At 40.7% G+C, this 27,171-nt stretch overlaps 1 protein-coding gene across 1 annotated transcript in view; it reads left to right on the top strand.

The window, feature by feature from the left end:
- LOC134611038 (serotransferrin-like) overlaps window positions 1-27,171 on the top strand; it is a 119,691-nt gene that overhangs the window by 57,177 nt on the left and 35,343 nt on the right. Inside the window, exons 8-9 of the mRNA XM_063454545.1 lie at window positions 12,966-13,152; window positions 13,551-13,699. Of these exons, the coding sequence (XP_063310615.1) occupies window positions 12,966-13,152; window positions 13,551-13,699 (336 nt within the window). The remainder of the gene's footprint in view (window positions 1-12,965; window positions 13,153-13,550; window positions 13,700-27,171) is intronic.

Here is a 27,171-nt window from a genome sequence, read left to right as displayed (position 1 = left end):
TTCCTGGTAAGCCATGCTAAACAAGACAGCAGTGTTAGGCTCAAATATACACAAGTGAGAGGTATGCATTTTAAATACCAAAGACAGGTCTGGTTAGCGATAACATAGGTTTGATATAGCTTTAAATCTCATAGTATGTTAGAATAATCTCATTGCTGGGTATGCATTTGTGAGAAACAGCCCTATGCTAGTATCGTGTGGCATGAGAGACTTAATGTGTGGCTAAATTAAAATAAAATAAAATGTGAGAAAAGAAAACAGTGAAAAAGGAACAAAGAGTTATGCCAGGAGTGGTATTTGCTTGGAGTGTAAAGGAAGCATCTCAGCTTATATGAATGACAGGAGGGACAGGAGCCATCCCCACTGACAGCTGCTCAGCCCCAGGGGGGGACACCCCCAGACGATTCAGGCTTTTCCGACCCCCGCTCTGCTAAGTCTTCAGCATGACAGGGGTGAGTCCTGCACAATGTGTAGAAGTAAGCGTGGTGAGGGGGTGTGGCGAAACCAGCTTCGCCACTGTGAACTGGAGAGGCCTGGTTGCTAGCCTCTTACCTGCTGACTATGGCCCCTGGGTTATTTGGGGCATATTGTATTTTATTGTGCGACTGCTGGTCCTTTAAGTACAGTGAATGGTATTTTATTGTACTGCTGCTGGCCCTTTAAGAACTGTCTGGGGACATATTGAGACTTTGGGTAACAATACCCTTTAAGACTATGGCCCCTGAAAACGTATGGACTTTTATTGGTGTGTATGGCCCTTTAAGACCTGTAAAATAACTTGCCCCTGGCTTTCTCCCACTTGGTTCAGTAAATAGGGCTTACTGAACCAAGTACCACACAGGCGGACCACCCAGAAGCTAAAGTGTGCAGGCAATTTACCTCCCAGGCTGTGAGGTTACTGCCGGTTAATTGCACGTGGCGGTGGCCATCTTTGTTCAGTCGAACGCGGTCAGCGGTGTATGCTAAAGATTCTGTGGAACTGAAATCGGTTACACATTTTGCCGAACGCCGCTGACCCTTACCTTCTCCCATACGGAACTTGCAGCTCCAGAGACTAAGTCCCGTTCGAAATGGGACTTAGTCGTTTTTTCGGCATGAAATTGACCGACCGCACAGCCCAAATCTATGGAACTGTTTTGGGCAGGAAATTGTGCTTGCGGTCGGTCATAAAGGACTTCCAGCTAACTTTTGATCCACTGGGGGGATTTGGCTGATTTTTGGAAGGGTTTATGTTCGATGTATGCTGAGTCTGAATATGCAACTTTTATTGAAATTGAATGTATGGTTTTAAAGTTACAGTGTGTGTGTAAAAACTGTATTTTTATTGTATGTAATAATTGGTTTAACTGTTTATCTGGGGGGAGGAAATGTGTGGGCTGCACCAGATGTGTGATTGGTGATTTTATACCTCCCCCTGGGAGTGTCCTATTTGCATGTAACCTCAATAAAAGCCAGGCTGGATGAGCCAGTCGAGAGTTCTTGCTTAACCCTCAAAGCGATGTGTCGTCTCGGTCTTTGGGGGAATGGGATTGTATGCTGACTGCCAAGAGTGTAAGCCGATGTCTGCTTTTCTTGTTCAGCTGTTCCAGTGTTCGTGTGGTTCCAGTCGGGAGAATGGTGTTTGCAGTAGCTGCCTGTGCATCTGGAAAGGGGATTATCGCTTAAACTGGGTTTTATCCTCTTGTAAGTGAAACGGTCCGTTACAGGGGGGGTGAGTGCATTCTCCGGGTATAGTCCCCTGCTGCTGCACAGTCCTCTGCAGGAGATAGCTGGAGCGCCAGTGAGTCGGACATGGAGGCAGGGTTGGCAGTGTTACGTGGTAAGGGATCAGGTAGCAGGTACCGACTGTACTTCACCGCAGCAGCTTGGGTTCCTGCATGTAAGCGGAGGTGTAGCGGTGTTGAGGCATCCCTCTGTCTCTTCACCGTCCGTGCTTCCCAGAGAATTCTGGCCTGCTGTGCCTTGCTGGTTTCTAGCTTTACCGCCATTTCTTTTTCGCCCGCCACAGCCGCCATTTTGGCATAGGGGGTCTTCTTCTATCCGTGCTTCTCAGGTTGCAGGGACAGTCTCCTGGGACCAGGATGACCCCCACCGGTCCAAAGGGGGGGGAACGGGGCCTCTACTGCATGGCATCGGAGTTCCGAGAGGAAACCGCAGGGCAGGATAGCGAGGCAGCGGCCATCCATCTCACTCACCACCCGGGTAGGCCTCAGATGTGGCTGTGCCGATGTGCCCTTTCCGAGGTCAGGATGCTTGTGGTCAGATGAGCCTCAGCACCAGCTTCTCTTTGCCTGCAGGACTGTTGCTTCCAGACTGCAGATAAGTAGTTTTTTATGCTTTTAACATGCTTTAAGGTAGTTTTTCTGCAGGAGCTCGCCTTATGTGCGACCTCTCCGCTTGGCGGTACGGCTCCGCCCCCTGTTTAAATTTTTTTTTAAGATTATGACTTTGTGTATTAAAATTAAAAATAAAATTTATTTGCTCATCCTTTACAAGGTTTTGCTTTTCTCTACATTTTAATAGTTCTTCTCTATGAGAATTGTTCTTCCACTTTCTCTTTACTATATCCTTTCTAGTAAAATAGCTTCTTTCATTTTCCTGATTGTTCTATGAATGTACTTTCGTCCTTGTAATTCCTCTTTAACCTTGTAAATTGGCCCTTGGGGATATTTGTTAACGAAGGAGAGAAGTGGCAATTCTTTTTGTCTATGTAACTATTAATATCCACCTTTTTTAAAAAGGTACTCGTTTTGATAATACCAGTCTCAATAAAAATTTTAAGATCTAAAAAAATAACATCTTGGGTACATATATCAGTAGTTAATTTTATGCCCCAGGAGTTGGAATTCAAAAAGTTTAAAAAAAGATCTAACGAGGTGTGGCTTCCTTTACAAACAAAAAATACATAATCGATATATCTTCTATAAAGGACCAAGTTTTCACTCCAGTCATGTCCAGAGTAAACAAACAACTCTTCTCAACATGCCATAAATAAGTTTGCATAACTGGGTGCAAACTTGGTCCCCATAGCCGTGCCTCACTTCTGTAAATAAAAAAAATCTCCCTCAAACCAGAATTATATGTTATGTAAGATGAGGTAGATGCCTTCAATAATAAAATCTACCTGTTCTTCCTTAAAATCCTTAGAAGTGGGGGCGGGGCCTGACAGCCGATGGGATCAGACATGCTATGACTGAGCTCCCGCTTCAGGGCCTTATAATCGGTGCTAACTAGGAGCCAAAAGCTACCACTGACCAATATTGGTGCCCACAGTGACCTCCAGCTGCTAGGGTACACGGAGATACCTCACAAGACCCTGCATGGCATCCATTGTAACCCGACAGGGCCCGAAGCTTGCTGGAGCTTGAGCTGGGATGGGACGGCCGCCCTCCTGGGTCTCCAACCGGCGTCTTGCTTGCCCCCCCCCTGTACTGGGGGGGTCATCCCGGTCCCCACGGGCAGCTACTGCAGCGCCAACTTGGGCTCCAACGGCCGCCCTGCCACAGAAAACCCACCGGGCAGCGCCCCTCAAGATGGCCGCCACATGCCAGCCATGTGCACGACCTGCCTGCATGAAGATGCTGCACACAGTAGATACCAGCCAGCACCACCATTTCCCATCACAATAACAAGCTCCAGGGCGATGACGGCCGACAACTCTGAGCAGCCCAAAGCACAAATCACCATCACCACTCAAGGACAAACGGGGAGAAAAATGAGCAGGACCCCACTGATTAACCCACACAACTTTAATTCACTGATGCACTCAGAGGGCCCACCCGGGCTGCAGACCACCGGAGGGAAGTACCTGGCTCAAATGCCATCGCTACGACTGAGACGCCATCACAGCCAGCACCACCACACCCGGTCACCATACCACCCCCAAGCAGAGAGGACACATACAAGCATGTGCGGGCTCATCATTACGGCCTCCGGGAGTGGGGCTTCTTAAATACCCGAGGTACCAACGACGAACCACTGGAACACAGCACCGTGCGGAATGCAACCCCACCAGCCAGCTTCCAAGCAGAGGCATCGGATGAGCAGAGAGCGGCTCCCTAAAGTAACTAAAGGGACTTTCCCACTGTGAACTGAAATACCCACCCGCACGCACAGACCCACTAACGCAACACAACACGGAATAGGCATGTATCAAGCACACACAGGCAATCACACGACAGCACAAATAGCAGCACCCAAACTACTCACACCCCACAGCACTACACTCAGGGGGCATACCTGCCGACCGGTGCGGCGACCTCACACGCAGTATGGGCTGACACCCGTGGTCCTTTAAAAGCTCTGGACCCAACAAACACCACCTTGAAACGATTTCTTAACTACACTGAGGGGTAATGCCGCTTAGCATTAACAAGACCCTCCTGACAGGCAGCACAGGCACCTAGTATCACAACATGAATAGAACAACATATTCCTCTCTAAGCTGCACTGAATAGTCTAACAAAGTTCGAAGTGTGATTTAAATGATTTGCTTACCATATGTTGTGTTATGATTGCTTAGACAGGCTGACACTGTACGGAATGCAGATCCCTCACTTAAGCTAATCTAAGATTAATCATACTAAAGTTTGGAAACTAAAGCGGTGACAAGCTATATAAATATTAACCTTAAACTACTGTCACCAAACTTCAAGGGAACTCATTATGACGAAGGTAATTAGCCAACATGTACCTAACCTGTTTTAATAAGTTACATAGTATTAGGAGAACAACCTAAGCAATGAAAACTTAAAATGTTTATCACCTAACCTATCCTTATATAAAAATGTGCTAGATCTACCATGTACCTTTATGTTCAACTGTTTACAATACGCAGGAGGATTGCCTTTGAGGTACCTCGCACACGTCTGTTCAAAGATTACGCACTACAAAAATAAAGAATTAAAAAAAAAAAAAATCCTTAGACGTGTCCATAAAAAATCTAACTGCTTCACAGCCAAGGTGGTGTTGTATGATGGTGTAGAGACTGCTCATATTACAAGTGACCAATATGCAGTCTCCACACCACTCAAAACCCTCTAAAATTTGTAATAGGTTCATAGTATCCTTTAAATAGGATCTAGTCTTCACCACTATTGGCTATAATAAATCTATATATTGTGACGGGGGGATAAAAGTGAGTCCACCCCTGCCACAATAGGTCTACCTGGAGGACAGGTGGGATTCTTGTGTAACTTGGGTAAAATGTATATTACTGGTATAATAGAATTATTATGATATAAAAATTTGTATTCATTTTTGTTTAAAATACTTTTTCTAACGCCAGCGTCTAAAAATATACTAAGCTTTTTCTTAATTTCTCACTCTGGATTATTTTTTAATTTACAGTATGTTTCCGTATCTGATAGTTGGTTGAAAATTTCATTATTATAAAAAGATTTCTCCAGACCTTCGCCCTTATCGGCTGGTTGGATTATGATTAGTATTGGTTGATATTTGATTATTAACTACCGTATATACTCGAGTATAAGCCGAGTTTTTCAGCACATTTTTTGTGCTGAAAACCCCCAACTCGGCTTATACTTGAGTCAATGCTTGCATTATGGCAATTTGCATTGCCATAATACAGACAGGGGGGTGTGGGGGCTGCAGAGCGGTTACTTACCTCTCCTGCAGCTCCTGTCAGCTCTCTCCTTCTTCGCGGCGGTCCGTTCAGCACCTCGGTCAGCTCCCAGTGTAAGTCTCGCGAGAGCCGCGGGGTCATATTGCGGCTCTCGCAAGACTTACAGTGTGAGCTGACAGAGAAGCTGCACGGACCGCGGAGGAGAAGGGAGCTGACAGGAGTTGCAAGAGAGGTAAGTGCTGTCTGCCAGCCCCCTCCCTCCCCACTGAACTGCCAATGCCACTGGACCACCAGGGAGTGAGAGCCCCCCTCCCTGACATGTATCAAGCAGGGAGGGGGGACGAAAAAAATGTAAATAAAATAAAAAATAATAATAATTACATTTAAAAAAATAGTAATAAAAAATTATATTAATAAAAAATTATAAAAATAATTTTAAAAAAAATTATAAAATTGCCCACCCCCCACCAAGGCTCATCTACACACACACACACACACTGCACTCATATACACACACATCATACACACGCTGTACTCATACACACACGCTGCACTCATACACACACGCTGCACTCATTATATACACACACTGTAAATAAATATTCAATTAATATACATTTTTTAGGATCTAATTTTATTTAGAAATTTACCAGTAGCTACTGCATTTCCCACCCTAGTCTTATACTCGAGTCAATAAGTTTTCCCAGTTTTTTGGGGTAAAATTAGGGGCCTCGGCTTATATTCGGGCCGGCTTATACTCGAGGATATACGGTATGGTTTTTATCCAACCTTAATTATTTTAGGGCTTTTCTTTCTCCATTAGATAGATTATTTCAAAACTTGGATAAAGTTTTGATTTTTTTTAATATCACTAATGCATGCTTCTTCAAATGTTTTCAAAACGAGTACCTTTTTTTAAAAAGCTGCCACTTCTCTCCTTGGTTAACGAATATCCCCAATTGCCAATTTACTAGGTTAAAGAGGAATTACAAGGATGAAAATTAAAGAAGCAATTTTACCAGAAAGGATATGGGAAAAAGGGAAATGGAAAAACAATTCTCAGAAATTTACACAAACCAAAAGAACTATTAAAATATAGAGAAAAGCAAAACCTCATAAAGGATGAGCAAATTAATTTTATTTCTAATTTTAATACACAAAATCATTGTCTTAATTTTAATTTTTCTTTTTAAATTTCCGTTTATAATACTTTTTATTAACTTCCTTTTCGGGGAAAAAAAACCAAAACAAACATTGGCAAATTCTCAAACAGAATAAGGATCTAGACGTTTTTATTGAACAAAAATGGTATATAGAGGAGCGAGAAATTTGAAGCAAGTATTTACTAAAAGTTGTATTGCAAAAGAAAGCTTGGGAGATAGGTATCTTGCAGGCAAGGAAAGAAAAGATTTCTTTCCCTGTGGACAGTGCAAAGCCTGTCAGGTAACCATAGCTAGCACTAAGAAAATCAAAACATTTGTCTACAATACCAATAACAAAGCGTTTAAGATTAAATCACTTATGACATGCAATACAAGTCATTATATGATACAGAATGCACACTATAACACTCACTGATATTAAGTATAAATCTTTAAAGGGACACTATAGTCACCAGAACAACTACAGCTTATTGATTTTGTTCTGGTGAGTAGAATCATTACCTTCAGGCTTTTTGCTGTAAACACTGTCTTTTCAGAGACAATGCAGTGTTTACATTACAGCCTAGTGATAACTTCACTGGCCACTCCTCAGATGGCTGTTAGAGAGCCAATCTGGGTCATGGCTGCCTAAAATGCATCCAAACATTCAGTATCTCCTCCCTCTGCATGCAGACACTGAACTTTCCTCATAGAAATTAATTGATTTAATTCATCTCTATGAGGAGATGCTGATTGGCCAGGGCTGTGTTTGAATTGTGCTGGCTCTGCCCCTGATCTGCCTCTTTGTCAGTCTCAGCCAATCATATGGGGAAGCATTGTGATTGGATAAGGCTACCACTTCTGATGATGTCAGCAGGAAGTGGGCAGGTATAAAGTAAACAGAGACAAAATTAGCAGCTGCAGACTTAAATACAAGTAGGATTTTACCACATATAGGGAGGCATGAGAGGACCAGGGTGGCTAGATGGTGGTTTAACCCTATAGGGTAAGGAATACATGTTTGTGTTCCTGACCCTATAGTGCTCCTTTAACAAGTATGCACATAAAAAAATATTTTTACATGTTATACAAGTAGGAACAGAGTAACAGTACAAGGCAACTTCCACAAAGAATAATATTTCCAAACCTTACAAACCTTAAGTGGGGTAGTTGAAGACTTGTGTCTCTTCCTTAAGACTTGTAAGGTTTGGAAATATTATTTTGTGTGCAATTTGCCTTGTACTGTTATTCTGTTACTATTTGTATAACATGTAAACATGTATAACATGTATTTTTTATTTGCATACTTATTAAAGATTTATACTTAATATCAGTGAGTGTTATAGTGTGCATTCTGTATCATACAGGGAGTGCAGAATTATTAGGCAAGTTGTATTTTTGAGGATTAATTTTATTATTGAACAACAACCATGTTCTCAATGAACCCAAAAAACTCATTACCGTATATACTCGAGTATAAGCCGACCCGAATATAAGCCGAGGCCCCTAATTTTACCCCCCAAAATTGGAAAACGTATTGACTCGAGTATATTTATTAACAGCGTGTGTATATAATGAATGCAGTGTGTATATGAATGCAGTGTGTGTGTATGCAGTGTGTATGAGTGCAGTGTGTATATAATGAATGGAGTGCAGTGTGTGTGTAATGAATGCAGTGCAGTGTGTGTATGAGTGCAGTGTGTGTATGAATGCAGTGTATGTATGAGTGCAGTGTGTGTATATGAGTGCAGTGTGTGTATATGAGTGCAGTGTGTGTATATGAGTGCAGTGTGTGTATGAATGCAGTGTGTATATAATGAATGCAGTGCAGTGTGTGTATGAGTGCAGTGTGTATGCAGTGTGTGTATGAGTGTAGTGTGTGTATATGAGTGCAGTGTATATGAGTGTGTATAATGAATGCAGTGCAGTGTGTGTATATGAGTGCAGTGTGTGTATATGAGTGCAGTGTGTATATGAGTGCAGTGTGTATATGAGTGCAGTGTGTATATAATTAATGATGAATGCAGTGTGTATGTGTGAGTGCAGTGTGTGTGTATGAGTGCAGTGTGTATGCAGTGTGTGTATAATGAATGCAGTGTGTATGAATGCAGTGTGTATATAATGAATGCAGTGCAGTGTGTGTATGAATGCAGTTTGTGTATGTGTGAGTGCAGTGTGTGTGTGTGTGTGTGTGTGTGTGTGTGTGTGTGTGTGTGTGTGTGTGCAGAGCATTGGTGGGGGTTGGGCATTTTATTAATTATTATTTAATTATTATCTTAATATTTTTTTTTGTTATTTTTTTTAGGTAATTATTTTTTTATTTTATTATTAATTGTATTATTTTTTTGTTATTATTATTTTAATATTTTTTTTCTTATTATTTGTTTTATTAATATTTAATTTTTTCGTCCCCCCTCCCTGCCTGTTAGCTGGCCAGGGAGGGGGGCTCTCACTCCCTGGTGGTCCAGTGGATGGGCTGTAGGAGGGGGGGCTGGCAGGAAGCTGTAACTTACCTTCACAGCAGCTCCTGTCAGCTCCCTTCTCTCTCCTCCGTCCGTGCAGCTCCCAGGTCAGCTTCCTCTGCAACTCTCGCGGCCGCGCGGAGCGTTGCCACGGTAACCCGTGGCAACGCTCTGACCCCGCGGCTCTCGCGAGAGTTGCAGAGGAAGCCGACCTGGGAGCTGCACGGACGGAGGAGAGAGAAGGGAGCTGACAGGAGCTGCTGTGAAGGTAAGTTACAGCTCTGCCAGCCCCCCTCTCCCCCCAGTCTGTATTATGGCAATGAAAATTGCCATAATACAGACACTCACTCGAGTATAAGACGAGTGGGAGTTTTTCAGCACAAAAAATGTGCTGAAAAACTCGTCTTATACTCGAGTATATACGGTAATATCAAAGCTGAATATTTTTGGAAGTAGTTTTTAGTTTGTTTTTAGTTATAGCTATTTTAGGGGGATATCTGTGTGTGCAGGTGACTATTACTGTGCATAATTATTAGGCAACTTAACAAAAAACAAATATATACCCATTTCAATTATTTATTTTTACCAGTGAAACCAATATAACATCTCAACATTCACAAATATACATTTCTGACATTCAAAAACATAACAAAAACAAATCAGTGACCAATATAGCCACCTTTCTTTGCAAGGACACTCAAAAGCCTGCCATCCATGGATTCTGTCAGTGTTTTGATCTGTTCACCATCAACATTGCATGCAGCAGCAACCACAGCCTCCCAGACACTGTTCAGAGAGGTGTACTGTTTTCCCTCCTTGTAAATCTCACATTTGATGATGGACCACAGGTTCTCAATGGGGTTCAGATCAGGTGAACAAGGAGGCCATGTCATTAGATTTTCTTCTTTTATACCCTTTCTTGCCAGCCACGCTGTGGAGTACTTGGACGCGTGTGATGGAGCATTGTCCTGCATGAAAATCATGTTTTTCTTGAAGGATGCAGACTTCTTCCTGTACCACTGCTTGAAGAAGGTGTCTTCCAGAAACTGGCAGTAGGACTGGGAGTTGAGCTTGACTCCATCCTCAACCCGAAAAGGCCCCACAAGCTCATCTTTGATGATACTAGCCCAAACCAGTACTCCACCTCCACCTTGCTGGCGTCTGAGTCGGACTGGAGCTCTCTGCCCTTTACCAATCCAGCCACGGGCCCATCCATCTGGCCCATCAAGACTCACTCTCATTTCATCAGTCCATAAAACCTTAGAAAAATCAGTCATGAGATATTTCTTGGCCCAGTCTTGACGTTTCAGCTTGTGTGTCTTGTTCAGTGGTGGTCGTCTTTCAGCCTTTCTTACCTTGGCCATGTCTCTGAGTATTGCACACCTTGTGCTTTTGGGCACTCCAGTGATGTTGCAGCTCTGAAATATTGGCAAACTGGTGGCAAGTGGCATCTTGGCAGCTGCACGCTTGACTTTTCTCAGTTCATGGGCAGTTATTTTGCGCCTTGGTTTCTCCACACGCTTCTTGCGACCCTGTTGACTATTTTGAATGAAACGCTTGATTTTTCGATGATCACGCTTCAGAAGCTTTGCAATTTTAAGAGTGCTGCATCCCTCTGCAAGATATCTCACTATTTTTGACTTTTCTGAGCCTGTCAAGTCCTTCTTTTGACCCATTTTGCCAAAGGAAAGGAAGTTGCCTAATAATTATGCACACCCGATATAGGGTGTTGATGTCATTAGACCACACCCCTTCTCATTACAGAGATGCACATCACCTAATATGCTTAATTGGTAGTAGGCTTTCGAGCCTATACAGCTTGGAGTAAGACAACATGCATAAAGAGGATGATGTGGTCAAAATACTCATTTGCCTAATAATTCTGCACTCCCTGTATAGTGATTATTGTGTTTAGGCACTTAAGGGAGTGCTTGTATGGTTTGTACCTGGCTAATAGTGATTGTTTCAATAGTAATTTTGTCTCTCCATGTGGATTTTGCTTATAGAATGCAATACAAGTCATGTCATATACCTTTTAATATGTAAATGTGGGCTACAGTATGTGGGCTGAACTACAAGACCATTAAAAACAAGACTAAATGAGCATATAAAAATATATAAAACAATATTTTAACCCACTCTGTTTCAGCTCATTTTAATCAAGCTCATTATGGTGATTTTAGTGCATTGCGTTTTACTGGTATTCAAAAAGTGGATAAACCCTGGAATGCGGGGGACCATTTGCAACTATTGAAGAAGACTGAAACAAAGTAATTTTTTGGATTGGAAACTCTCTCTCTCTATAGGGTTAAACACAGATTTTGAAATGTATAACTATATTTGAATATTTCTGGTATTTTTATATATTTTGAAAATATTTCTTATGCATATGCTGTTTACATAGAAACATAGAATGTGACGGAAGATAATAACCATTTGGCCCATCTAGTCTGCTCAATTTTCTAAATACTTTTATTAGTCCCTGGCCTTATCTTATAGTTAGGATAGTTTAATATGTATTTTAAATATATTTTAAATATTATTTTGTTTCCCTATAATTTATACGTATGGAGACTGCTGCTTTTTCTTCTCTCTAATTGTTTGTTTCCCCCTTGTTCTCTCCTTCTCCCCACTCTGCCTCTGTCAATGAACATGTGGAGTATATCCTCCTTTAATACTGTATGGAGCTAAATAGATAGCTCTTTCTGGAGTCCCAATATGACTCCTCTAATTGGTACAGACAATATAAGAAGCCGAAAGGACGACCAAGATGGCCGCCACGTTATTTCCAGCGGAAGCCACAGATGCCAAGATAGGCGATGATGATGTAAGCTTAAACAGTCCTTACATGGCTGATGTAGCTATTCTATCAGAAACCAGAAGTGACGCAGCATACCTCTGGGTATACCAAGATGGCTACAGTGTCCAGTAGGCGGAACTGGAATTACATCATCGTTGCGGCGGAAATCTGATATCAGTAGGTACACCGTTAGGTGTACAAAGATGGTGACTCTATTCAGCCGGGGAAACTGGAAGTGACGTCACAGACAACAAATTTGCCAATTCTGGCACCAAATTCAGTGATTTAAAAGGGGGACATTTGCAGCACTTTGTATCCATCACCTGAGGAAGACACAGACTGCGTTGAAAAGTGTTGTGCTTTGATTGTGAACTTATATGTCACCAAGCAAATTGAGATGTAAAGTTTTTATTATTTGTTTTAATAAATGTGATACTTTATCTTACATTTGGTGCTTCTTGATACTTTCCACTTCTGAGGATTAAAGCTGCTATCAATAACCTCCAATAACCTCTGGCAGACGATCCTGCATATCACACTCAAGTGCATATACCTGAGCCAGGCTCTAGAAAATGTGAGTGTGATACCTTCAACTATCGTTTTTATTTCACCATATATACATTTTATCTGCTGTATTGCCCTATGAGATTGTGTTTTTTATCTTTTTAGTGTCCATCATGAAATCTCTTAAAGGGGTATATTTATACTTTTATATGATATACATCACGATTTGTGGTACACTGTCACAGACCAAATTGTTTTGAGTGCGCTGTTCACCTTTTTATCCTTGTGTGTTATAGTTTGTTTACTCATCATGCTTACTTACACATAAAAAAGGGTTGCGCATTTTCTACAAAAGCATTTTATAGCATGCTTGGAGTCCACATTGTCCATAACCTACATGTAGCAGGTACCTGATTTATATACATACTATATGTTTGATGATGTAAATAACTGGTTTTATGATTTATCCTTAGGGTTTGTTTGGGCCTAATGGGAGACAGCAAAGTCGTCTTTCACTTTTTACTTCAGACTCCTTTGGGGGGAAAAACCTCCTGTTTCATGACTCCACACAAAAACTTCAAATCATAAACGATGATGTGGACATGACTGGTATACTGGGACTGGATTATATTGCTCTCCTGAAAGGTCTTGGGCATGAAGGTGAGAAACTGAAATGAAGTATAGTAAATACCATTTCTCTGCTCACTTGATGTTTGCAAGTCTCTAATTTAAGTGTCACGAATAGAAATGTTTTGTGAAGTTCTAGAAGTGGGGAAATCTATGGAAGCAGAATACCATCTTTTGGTGACCACCATTAGAACTTTCCCTTAATGCCACTTTTATTAACCTCTCTCTCTTAATAGCTTAATATTATTTACAGTGAGTGGTCTACCTTTCACTTATGTAAGTGTAATCACCATGTCATAGTACTTCTTGAATGTGCACGGATATAGTGCTCGTCTGGTGAGTGGGTGTGGGTTGGATTGGAGGGGTACAGTGGTGTGCTCCAGTGGTGTGCTCCATATCGCTTTCATACACTATTTACTATCTGCCCTCAGGTATCTCTTTGGACAACAGTGTTATCCGCTGGTGCTGTATCAGTTCAGCTGAGCTACGGAAGTGTGAGGACTGGGCATTGAATGTGAGGTCAGATCCAATGGTCTGCATTCAAGCAACTTCTTTAACTGGGTGTATTGAGATGATCAAGGTACTGAACACAATAAGCAAGAAGTTTAAAGGAACACTCAAGGCACCATAACCACTACATATTGCTTTTGTTCTTATAGTGCCATAAGTGCCTTGCTACCCTAATCAACAAATTGACAAATAATTTTTGGGTGCTTTTTGCCACCTCCTAAGCCCTGCCCTGTAGGGCCTGCTCATTGGCTTAAAAGCGTCAGCGGAGTGATCTTAAGCAATGAGTGCAGCCCTACACTACCAGCTTGGCTCAGTGCAAGAGATTACAGCAGCAGAGAGGGTGGGGGTAGTGGGAAACAGCCTCTAAGTTGTCAAACCATTCTTAAACAGATTTACTACTTTTTCTTTGGGGCGCAATGGCATTTCTATTCCCATAAACACTACAGCATGCTGTACAATGAGAGAGAGAGACTCAGTGGTAGGAAACCTTTTGCACTCCAGATGTGGTGGACTACAATTCCCATAATACTTTTACAGCCATAATGCTGGCAAAGAATCAGGGGAGATGTAGTCACAACTTCCAGAGTGGCAAATGTTGTCTACCCATGATATATGTCCATATGTGTGTATGAATGTATATATGTGTGTTTATAAGTGTCTGTATATATGTGTAATTCCTTAAAAAAGTGGGGTTGGAGGTGGTATAAAGGGAGACGAAATGATATAGGGGGAGTGTGTACCAAAATAAATTTCCACCCAGGGTCCCATGTAACCTGGGTAAACCACTGTTAAGCTCCCACTATGGACCTTCCATTAGGAGGTACTGGCAGAAATACAGGCTTATCATGATAAATACACTTGGGCATTCGTTTTTGGACGATTATGATTTTGTTCGATATTGGGCAACTTAGCCATTCTTCCCAAAGACGAATGACAAAATGCAAAACACAATGAATTAAACTTTGTTTATGCAGCCCTACACTTACACCACCTTAATATAAAAAAAAAAATGAGTGAGTTTACTTTATAAGTTGTTATTTTATGCAGACCCAATATGCATTTGGTAGGTGTAATGAAATCTCATTTTGTTTGTGACAACTCTAATGTTAAAGGATCACTATAGGGTCAGGAACACAAACATGTATTTCTAACCCTATAGTGTTAAAACCACCAACTAGCCCCTCTGGGTCCCTCATGCCTCCATAAATATAGCAAAATCTTACTGTATTCAAGCCAGGAGCTGTAGATCTGCATGCTGTTTGCCTTAACAACAACAAGAAAACAAGAAATCTGCTGACATCATCAGAAGTGGTGGGCTGATCCAATCACAGTGCGTTCCCATAGGATAAGCTGAGACTGACAAGGAGGCAGATCAGGGGCAGAGCCAGCATGATTCAAACACAGCCCTGGCCAATCAGCATCTCCTCATAGAAATAATTTAATCAATTAATTTCTATGAGGAAAGTTCAGTGTCTGCATGCAGAGGGAGGAGATACTGAATGTTTGGATGCATTTTAGGCAGCCATGACCCAGGAAGGATCTCTAACAGCCATCTGAGGAGTGGCCAGTGAAGTTATCACTAGGCTGTAATGTAAACACTGTATTTTCTGTGAAAAACAGTGTTTACAGCAAAAAGCCTGAAGGTAATGATTCTACTCACCAGAACAAATTCAATAAGCTGTAGTTGTTCTGGTGACTATGGAGAAGGAACAAAAAAGAAAAGAGAAAACAGAGTTAGAGACACATGAACAACCTGTGGATATTGTGGAAACATGCATAGCAGAGATACAATGTGCCCTGCAAGAGGCCAAACATGCAATAAATGCAGAAAAAAATGACACTTTGCCAGTATGTGTAATAGAGGAAAAAGCTTTACGAAGCCTCAGCCATGAACAGTATATAGTATAGACGAAATGGTCAATTCAGGTGATGACACAGGCACCTCCCAGATATACCAAGCCTCTGTGCAGGACATACAGCACTCTGCAGATGAGGCAGTGGTCACATTGGAACTAGGGGCTTCTTAAATACCTGTCAAGTTTAAAATTGATACAGGAGCACAGGTAAATTGTATACCAGGCCACATATATCGCAAAGTCCTCTGTCATGAATGCCAGCTGGAAACACAAAGACTACCAAAGCTGATGGGGTATGGAGGAGAGGTCTTCGATGTTATTGGACGGTGTCATACAGAGTGTGCATTCAAAGGATCTGAAAGTAGCTTGCAGTTGTTTGTAGTAGAAACTCAGGCCCCTGCAGTGCTCTGCAGACAAGCCAGGAGATTGGACTTATCAAAATTATAATGACTGTCAATAGCAATGGCAACATACTTACAGCTAATACCATTAAAAGCATGATTTCAGTGATGTATTCAGAGGACTCGGGAGTCTTCCTGGAGTATGCAAATTTTGCATAAAAGAAGGGTCACACCCTTGTATACATGCTCCACGGAAAATACCTCTAGCTCTTCAAAGCAGGGTGAATCAAGAACTCTCAAGGATGGAGGAGCTAGGAGTGATCAAAAGAGTCACAGAACCATCTGAATGGGTCAGCTCCATGGTGGTGGTAGAAAAGAAAAACACAGGAGCAATCAGAATATGCATTGACCCATGTTACTTAAACAAGGTAATCACGAGAGAACATTACAGATTACCCACTCTAGAGGATATAGCACATAAACTTGTTGGAGTATCAGTGTTCAGCATGCTAAATGCACAATCTGGGTGTTGGCAACTGCGGCTAGACTAGACTAGCAGTCGCCTCACCACGTTTAACTCCCCTGTTGGACAATGGCGCTTTACAAGAGTTCCTCTTGGGGTAGCATCTGCTCAGGAAATATTCCAGAAAAAAATCACGAGCTCATTTCGGTTCTGCGGGGTGTGGCAGTTATAATTAATGATTTGTTGGTCTATGGAAAAGACTGTTGAGCATGACCAAAACCTAATTGCACTTCTTGAGTGATGTCGTTAGAAAAACTTGAAACTAAACCCAATCAAACTTCAGATTGGAGTTAAGGAGGTGAACTACTTTGGGCACATCATCAGTAAAGAAGGATTGAAACCTGATCCTAACAAAATACAAGCCATTACCAAATTGCAAGCACCAACCTCCAGGAAAGAGCTAGAGACAGCACTGGGTATTTTCAACTGTCACAAGTTCTTACAGGGCTTAGCGCAGCAAACAGCACCCCTACTAGCCTACTTCAGAAAAATGCATGCTGGTCTTGGGAAACGAATATGCAGAAAGCGTTTAAGAAAATAAAAGCAACAATCTGTAAACAGCCTGGACCAATTTTAAAATGTTATCATGTGAATTGCAACACTGTCCTTCAAGTAGATGCATCACAAGGTGGGTTGGGTGCAGTACTGATAAAAAAAAAGAGGTCACCCAGTAGCCTATGCCTCATGGGCACTCACAACAGCCCAATCCAACTAAGACCAAATTGAAAAGGAAATGCTAGCCATTGTAAATGGGTGTGAAAAGTTTCATCACTACATCTACAGGTGTCAGCTATTAGTGGAAACTGATCACAAGCCGTTAGAACATAATGCTGAAACCACTAAACTCAATTCCTCCGCGCTTACAAAGAATGGTAAAGAAACTACAACCATATGATGTCACTGTAAAATACAAGTCAGGAATGGAAATCCCAATGGCAGACACACTATACAGGGTGTTGCCAGCTGGATATGAAGCGCAAGAGGAACCGGATCTGGAGGAACAAGTTCACACGGTCTTGGTCAATGTACCGGTATCGGATGTCAGACAGGAAACAATGCAGGTCAAACAACTAGAAAAATTGATCCGAGTCATGTATAGTGGCTGGCCAGAGAAACGCAAGAATCTGCCACCAGAGCTACAGGCCTTCTGGCCTGTGAGACATGAGTTGTCGAATAACGAGGGCATTATATTTATGGCTGAAAGGATACTCATACCCAAAAGTCAACAAAAGCTGGTTTGGAACAAACTCACCAAGGACATTTAGGCATTGTTCTGTGCAAATTAAGGGCACGTGAATTGGTGTACTGGCCTAACATTGACTCTGATACTGATAGATTTGTGAAAGTTTGTGATACATGAGGTGAATTTCAAAGGAAGAACATAAAAGAACCGCTCATCCCTTCGAGTATACCTTCTAGTGCATGGCAAAGGCTAGCCACAGACATTTTTCATAATGAAGAAAAAAACTACCTGCACATTGTTGACTATTACAGCAAGTATTTTGAAATCGTACAGCTACAGGTGTGTGTGAGGAACTCGTCTCAGACAATGGTCCACAATATTCAAGTGATGAATTTCAATCCTTCATGAGGGAATGGGGCACCAAGCATAAGCCTGTTAATCCATATCTACCACAGGCTAACGGGCTGGCTGAAAAACATGTTGGCATCGCCAAACCCATTCTAAATAAGGCACAATCATCTGGGCAAGATGTTCATTTGAGTCTACTAAACTATCGTGCAACTCCACTAGAAGGATTATGTTCTCCTGCACAGCTGCTTATGGGCAGAGCACTAAGAACCACAGTGCCCGTTTTAGTTCTCACGAGGGCGCGATGATGACGTAGGCACGCTACGTACGGGCGCTCGACAGGGCGCAGCTATGATGGGCTACAGCGGGTAAGCGTGGTGGGAAGCGGCGGGAAGTTAGGAGAGGACCTACGCGGCGAACAGTATCCAGCATCCAGCAACGTTGAGCAGTTAATGGTGAGAGGGTGCCCGACATCCGGCGACATATCACGGAGGAAAACTACAGAGGAACTACAGAGGAAAGGGGGAGGACAAGCGGAAAACTGCGGCACTACCTCAGCAGATAAGTGAAACAACATTGTAAAGAGTGTATAGAGTGTATAGAGTGTATAGAAGGAGTTATAATGGCACTATAATAGCACTAATAACACTCTGAATAACACTCCTGGAAGTCACTAAGCTGTAGGTAGTAGCCAAATAAACTAATTATAATAGTAACGAGTTGACCGGCCCCTAAACCTGGATAAGCTGTATAAAGTCCTCAACTATTATTTTCCCTCCTCTACTACAAGCTGGCAAGTTCCTTTTTTCGAAAATCCCCTTCCCACTTTTCTGGCGCATTTTTTGGCGGATTAGCTAAACAGCAGACTAAAAAACAGAATTATATAGTAGAAGTCTAATGCAGAGATGGCCTCTAAAACACAGGAGAAAGTTACTGTAAAAAGGGATAAGAAAAATCCTAAAATAGGAAGAGAAGTAACTAATTTTTTCTCACCAGAAAGTAAAAAAAAAGCAGAAGAGGATGTGTTAACAATTTCAAGATCAGACCAGACACTAAACAGCTCAGAAATCTGTGTGAATAAGCAAATTTCGGCAGAATTTCTGGAGCGATGTCTAAACTCTCAGTCAGAAACACTAATGAAGCAAATAAATCAGAATTCAGAGGAGATTCTAAACCAAGTGAAACTCCTAACTGAGAAAATAAATATGGCTGAAGAGAAAATAAACTGTCTGGAATTTCAAGAGAAATTATTGAAAGATCAACATACCCATATGGAAAATAAAATTTAAAATTTAGAGACAAAAGTAGGATCGCTCTAGACGAAATAACCTGCGACTAAGAAATATCCCAGAAAAAATCACCCAGGATAAGATCCCAGAATTTCTGGATAACTTATGGAAAGCCTGGGGGATAGAGAAAGAGAAATTTACCCATTCCATAGAAAGGTGTCATAGACTGTACAGAGCCAAAAATATCCCAGAAACAAAACCAAGAGATATAATCTGCTGTTTCCAATCATTCCAATTCAAAGAGGAAATTTTAAAAGCAAGCAGAGTCAGGAAGCCACGTGGGGAAGAATATAATGATATAATTGTATTCTCAGATTTATCTTATTTCACCAGAATGCAAAGGAAAGCATTCGCCCATGTTACAGAAACTTTGAGAGCTAAGAAGATCAAATATACATGGGGGTTCCCCACTGCAATAAGATTATACATACACGATCAGCTAGTAGTCCTAGACTCAGTAGAAAAAGCCGTTATTTGGTTAAAAGATAAGAAGCTGACGGAATAGGATAAAGCAAGAAGGGTGGGGAGGCGGGGGGGGGGGGGGTGGGAGGAGATAGAGGGAAGGGATAACAAATGAGAGTTGCTATTTGGCTACAATTTTTTTTTTTTATATTCACATGTATATAGACTTTCACATGTATATAGAATAATATAGAATTAATTTCACCACATCAGTTAACTGATCCAACATATAGAAGCAAGGGTAATTTGAAGCGATTGGTACACCTATAAATTATGTAATTTAGTAAGTACAACAGAGAGAGATGGTGATGAAAGGAGAGATATCACACTATTACACTCATCCATAATAAATAGAATCAGCCTAAATATATGGAAAGTAGGCATGAGTAATTTGCACCAACAAGGCACATTTAAATAAAAGGAGAGAGGCACTATCACCTGATTATAAATGAAATAGAATTAATTATTAAGTCAAAAGGAGTGAGGCACTATAAGAAGTTAAGAAAGATTATCACTTGATTAAAAATGAAATAGAATTAACTTTTAAGTTAAAAGGAGAGAGGCACCACAAGAAGTTAAAGAAGATTATCACTTGATTAAAAGGAAGTAGAATTAATTAATAAGCTATAGTTAAGATTTAGTTGGTTTTTTTTTTTTTTTTTCCCCTCTTTCCTTCCAGTTACCCACACCACCACGGTGGCCCAACACAGCTCGCCCATAAGTATGTGCAGAAGACAGTCCCTTATAATTAGAGACTCCAGTATAAAAGTTAGTATGAATGTGTGTGACTGGTGTAAGAATATGAAAGGTGTATTGCTACGAGTTTATAGAATCTTCCGGAGAAAAAGGCAAAGAGTTAATGAACCAGAATAGAGTATGGTAAGATTTGCTACGATTAACATACAGGGCTTAAATATCCCACATAAGAGAGTGGCCTTCAGAGAGTATTTAACGACAGAGAAAATACAAGTATTTTTGATACAAGAGACGCATTGGATATTAGGAGACAGTATTGGGTGGCTTGGCAATAACTTCCCTCTAATAGTATCCGCCTCTAAGAAGGAGGAAAAAAAAGCTGGTGTGGCTATAGGTTTTTCCAAAACACTTCAAGTAGAAATCAAACATAAGGATATCGATATAGAGGGTAGATATATAATATTGATCTGTGAAATTAACGGGGAATTATATACAGTGATTAATGTATACTTACCGAATGTAAATCCGATGAGATTGTTCTCTCACATATTAGAAAGAGCGGATAGAGTAGCCATGGGCTATGTGATAATAGGGGGAGATTTTAACTGTGTTTTTGATTTTGAGTTGGATAAATCTAATATTAACAAGATCTGTGTGGATAAAAATGCCTTGAGAAACGCTAGTTCCTTTCAGAATATAATTCATAAAAATAATCTCTATGATATTTGGAGGGTCAGGAACCCGCTCGCAAAGGAGTTTACATTCTACTCTTGGCCGCATAATACTCATTCAAGAATTGATTTTTTTCTAGGAGATACAAAAATAATAGATAAAGTAATAGACATACGTATAAATATAATGATTTGGTCAGATCATAATAGCGTTATAATGGATATAAAGGACGGGATACGTCCCTATCCTAGAACTACTTGGAAATTAGACGATTCAATACTATATAACAACGAAAACCTAAACTCATTAAAATTAGGGTCACAACATTTTCTAGAAGACAACAGACCTGAAGACACCTCAGAATTAAATAATTGGTGTGCATACAAAGCCTTTATTAGGGGACAATGTATAAACATTAAGAGTAGAGTTAGGAAAAAAGACGGACCGGGCCTATCTGAATTATATATTCAGTTGTACAAAGTTTTCAGAGAACACAAATTAAATCCAGATAAAGAAGGACAAATAAAGATCACTAATCTTAAACAAACTATTAAGAAAAAAATATTAGCAAACATCGAAAAGAAAATGATCAAATTAAAAATCAGATATTATTACCGACAAAACAAAGCAGATAAAATCTTATCAAATCAACTGAAAAAGAGAACGGCAGATAACCGCATAGATAAAATGGCATATGAAGGAAATATATATAGAGCCCCAAACGAAATTGGAGAGATCTTTAACCATTTTTATAGATTACTCTATAATTTACCAGACAGATCTACGGAGGAATCCATAGACAGTTATATAAAAGATCTTGAACTACCAAAAATATCCCCAGATCAGCTAGACTCAATAAACAAGGACATCTCAAAAGAAGAAGTAATTGAGGCAATAAATAACTTGGCGAACTATAAAACTCCAGGACCTGATGGTTTTAGTAATAAGTTTTTTAAGTTAATGAAAGATATAATAGCTGAGCCACTAACAAGATCGTTTAACGAAGCCGTAAAAGAAGGAGCATTTCCACAAGAGATGCTAAGAGCCAACATCTTACCAATTTTGAAACCAGGCAAAATAGCAACAGATGTCAAAAGCTACAGACCGATCTCATTGATAAATGTGGATGTCAAGATCTTTGCTTCAATCATTGCAAAAAGATTAAAAACAGTTCTGCCTGAAATTATCAACCCAGATCAGGTTGGATTTGTTCCTGGTAGAAATTCAGGAAATAATGTTAGAAGGCTATTAGACTCAATGGACCTGTCTGATAAGACATGTAATCCCCTCCTGATCCTGTCATTAGACGCAGAAAAAGCGTTTGACAGGGTCAGTTGGGGATTCATGTTTAAAGCGCTGAAGGCCTTTAATATAAAAGGATGGGTCAATGAAGCGATAGGTTCCCTGTACAAGAAGCCAGTGGCAAGATCCATAGGCCAAAACATATGTGCAAATTGGTTTAGTCTGGAAAACGGCACAAGGCAAGGGTGCCCTTTGTCACCAATTCTGTATGTCATAACAGTAGAAATCTTTGCTTCAAAAATCAGACAAAATACACTAATCAAGGGTCTACCAATCTCAAAAGGGGACTTAAAGATCTCTCTATACGCGGATGACACTCTATTGTATATCGCCGATCCAGAAAAATCCCTCCCACATGTCATAACAGAAATAGAACAGTATAGCACAGTATCTAATTATAAATTGAATCTCTCTAAATCTACCGCAATGTATAGGAACGTGTCATCAGATAAGATAACCAAACTACAAAATAAATATAACTTTGCCCAACCAGAAGAATTTACTTATTTGGGGATAAGAATAAATAAAAAATTAGAAAGAATCATGGAATCTAATTTTATCCATCTTTTGAAAAACACTAATAAAGATTTAAAGGAATGGCGTCAGGTAGAGATATCATGGTGGGGCAGAGTGAATACCCTGAGGTATTATGTGCTCCCTAAGTGGATTTATCTATTTAGGATGCTACCATTATCTATCCCTAAACCTTGGATAAAAATGATGAAATCTTCTTTTGCTAATTTTGTGTGGAGGGGAAAAAAACCTAGAATTAAATTAAAAACAATGAGCTGTAATATAGACAAAGGGGGACTAGGTTTCCCAGATATGGAAAAATTCTATGAAGCCGGAATAATCTACCACACTGCAATGTTACAAAGGGAGATATATCAAAAGGAGGCCTGGGGGAAGATAGAATCAGAAGTATGTCAATCCAAAAACTTATTTAATATCATATGGAATAACAAAGCATACGACTATTCGCTTTCATTCGTGCTAAATCAAATTATCCCATCATGGGAAAAAATAAAGAAGAAAGCAGATATTAATAATAAGATTCTGGGGTTCCAAAATATAGAGAGCCTTGAAATAGACATAAGTAATATCTCTTTAAAAACATGGAGAGAAGTAAATATTGGGAAGGTAGAAGACTTAATGCAGAATGGTGAATTAAAAACTTTCGAGACATTGACAAGGATATTTCTCCTCCCAGATAGAGAGGTTTTCTCTTATTTAAGAGTTAGGAATTATATAAAGCAAAAAAATGTTTTAAATAGCGGAGATACATACAATGTCTTAAAAGGGATATTCTCTCAAAAAGAGTTTAAAAACCTTTTCGCTAAATGTACAAAAGTATGTGATACAATACAAACAGAGAACCGCCCAACGGCAATAAAAAGCTGGGAAAAAACTCTGAAATGCACTATAGAATTAGAAGAATGGTACGATGCTATATCAAAAACAAATAAATATGTACACTGTCTCTCTCTGTTGGAAACTCACTTTAAAGTGATTAATAATTGGTATCTGGTTCCTTCAAAAATATCAAAAATGTTTAATAACAATAATGATCTTTGCTGGAGATGTGGAAAAGAGAGAGGAGATTATCTCCACATTTGGTGGAGGTGTAAAAAAGTAACTCCCATATGGTCTATGACTAATTCATTATTAATCAGTTTAAATGGAGTAGGATTAAAAGTCAATCCAGATATGATGTTACTCCATATAAGGTGGCCTGCTCTTAGCAGAATGAACCAAATTTTGACAACACATGCCTTAATAGCAGCAAAGATCATTATTGCTAGGAATTGGAAAAAGACACAAATATTTACAAAGATACAGATTATTCAGCAATTAAAATACCAGATCCAAATGGAAATAGGGATGAACAAAATTAAAAACCAGTATAAAGAACTTGATAAGTGGGAAGAGTGGCTCAAAAATTTGGAGAAACTAGAGATAGAACTCACTTGGCAGTAAGTTAGAAAAACGAAAGATAAGAGGACAAACTAATAAAAAGAAGGGTACAAGAAATAAGAAAGCTAAGAAGAGGAAAAGAGAGAAAGAAAAGGGCAAAGAAAAGGGGAAAGAAAGGTAGCAGTACTGTATGGTGTGAATGAGAGTACGAATGAGGTTAGGATGCTGTTTTTCTTTTGTTTTTGGTAGTTTTTTCCTCTTCGTTCTTTCAATTTTCCCTCGGCTAGTCCCGTCCCCTCTCTAGGTAGAAGACCCCTGAATAAATAACGACAAGTAATAGGAAAGGAAGGAGAGAGGGAGGCAGGGAGAGGGAGGAGGAGTAAGAGGGGGAGGGGAGGGAGGAAGAGGATAAGAGAAAATAATAAAAGCTCAACCTGGGTCATGTAGTTAACTGCTTGTTTTTATTAAGTAGAGTTGAGCCAGCAAATGTTCATGATGACCAAGATACCCGGCCATATATGAAGATATACCTGAATTATAAAGAGGCGGGTATAGTCTGAAACAAAAAAAAAAAAAAAAAAAAGAACCACAGTGCCCATTTATCCAGAGAAACCTCAGCCACCGAGTTTTACATATGAGCTTGTTGCAACTCGACAAGACAAAAACATTTCAAAACAAAAGTGATACTACGAAAAATCAGACAAATCGCTTGCACCGCTTACCTTAGGACAGGCGTGAGACACAGGATCAATGAGAAGAAATAGGAACCGGCACGTATCGTACGTGTCTCTGAATTCCCAAGGTCATATGTAATTGAGAATCCTCGGGGTCAGGAACTCAGACGGAACAGATGGCATCTATGCCCTGACTTTGCAAATTCTGCCACACACAATTGAAATGATGATGAAATTCACAGCACACCTGTCATAGAAAGCAAACTTGACTTGTATGCTGCATGCAACACTGAACCAAATGATACTGAGAAGTAGGCAAGTGCATGGGAAAAAATTTTCGGTTCGGCATTCCGAAATTCAGGACTTCAGCAATTCGGCACTTTGGCAATTCGGCAATTCGGTAACTTCAGGACCTCGGCAACTTCGGCACTTTGGCACTTCAACATTTCGGAACATCTCTTACAGCCGCTTGGTAGATAACTCCCTAATTCCCACGGTATTAGGGAGTCATCTACCAAAAGACTGAAAGACCTAAATTGGACTTTCAGCCAAATTTACTAATACTAAGTAAAGATTACTTAGTGTTTGTAAATTATGCCCCTACACCGCTATACCGCTAATTTTTTATTTAAAAAAAGGGTCCCCCCTCCAAGCCCCCACCCCTGAGCGGCGGGTGGGGGCCCTAAATAGAATAAGGGGGGGGGGTCTATTGCCCCCCTGGTCCCCACCCCTGAGTGGCGGGTGGGGGCCCTAAAGTAAAATAATGGGGGGGGAACCTATTGTCCTCCCCCCCGGCCCCCACCCCTGAGCAGTGGGTGGGGGCCCTAAATACTAATTAGGGGGGGACCTAATGTCCTCCCCCCTGGCCCCCACCCCTGAGCGGCGGGTGGGGGCCCTAAATAAAAAAAATAACCACCCCCTCCCCAGGTGACTAGGGGTCCCCAAACCCCTAGTCATCCCCCTACCCAAAACAATTAACTCCTACCTACCCCCCTCACTCTAAAAATAGTGAGGGGGGACCATTAGCTAAGTACCTGTTAAAAAACACACTTTAAAAAAAAAAAAACGAGAGCAAAAAAAATTATACATCTTCACCCATGGAGGGCTCCGCGCAGACTGAGCTCTGCAGGACGGGGGAAGGCTTACAAAGCCTTGCCCCACCCTGCAATTAGGCTCAGAGCACTCTGATTGTTGGGTTTAAGCCATCCAATCAGAGTGCTCTGACAGGTAAATGAAGAGACTGACAGGTAAGCAATCCACCAATCAGAATGCTCTGTGTCATTTTACACAGAGTGGGAAAGTTCTTTGGAATTTGGTATCCTTTCACACATATATAACAGTCTGTCTTCTAGTCCTCGGTGCTAAGTTGTACTGTACTACTATGGTGTTCACTTCAGCATGCTTATCCTGCTATATACGATTATCTGGTATCTGACCCTCTGCTTGTCCTTATGGTTTATGAACCTGAGCTGCCCATCCTGACCTTTTTGCTAGTCCGACTATGTCTCAGCTCATCTCCTATTTGTATTGTGTTTGGTGTATTTCTCCAGCTCCCAGCTGCCCTCTGGACGCCATCCACGTTTGCCATATAAAACCTTACAGATACCCAGTCCCATGTGGTTACCATCAATATGTGGTTTTATTTTACCTTTATTTCATCATAAATGTTTTGCAGTTTTCGCAGCATAGAAAAAAAGCAGTGGATCACAAAGATTCAAGGATTAATTTGATTTCTTATGTGCATGTCCACTCTGACTGCATTACATAGTCTGATTGGTGGCACACAGTCAGTGGAATTTTACACATAATTCTATTAGCAATAACACTTACAATAGGAAATTGGGTATTTTACACCTGGTAAAATGCAACACCCTATGCATTCTAACAACCAACCCCCTATGCATTATGCTCCTCCTATGCTGCAGTTTTGCTCCAGGCTATTTTTTGTGCTGGCATTGTTGACTTACACCAACTACTATGTAGCCCATGGAACAGCGCAGTCAGGGGAGTGGGCCTTGACAGAGCCAGGAGTAGGCAGGGGAGTAACCAGTTAAAGGGGTGTGGTTATTGGTAAATGGGGGTTGGACTATAGGAGTATATTAAGCGGCCATTTTATGTCCAAGGGACATTTTAACTAAACTGACACTTACCTGGTAATTGTTATTGGCAGGTCTGTGTTGGTTTTTTCTTTTGTCTTGCAGATCATGGCATCAATGGAAGAAATCCTGGAGGGAGTGAGAGCTGCTGTGCGGGATAGAGGACTGGCCTGGCTTCACGAACAA

This window comes from Pelobates fuscus, chromosome 5 (genome assembly GCF_036172605.1).
Source record: "Pelobates fuscus isolate aPelFus1 chromosome 5, aPelFus1.pri, whole genome shotgun sequence".
Lineage (NCBI taxonomy): Eukaryota > Metazoa > Chordata > Amphibia > Anura > Pelobatidae > Pelobates > Pelobates fuscus.
The sequence above is the reverse complement of the archived record's forward strand: the minus strand, read 5'-3'. Positions and strand labels throughout refer to the sequence as shown.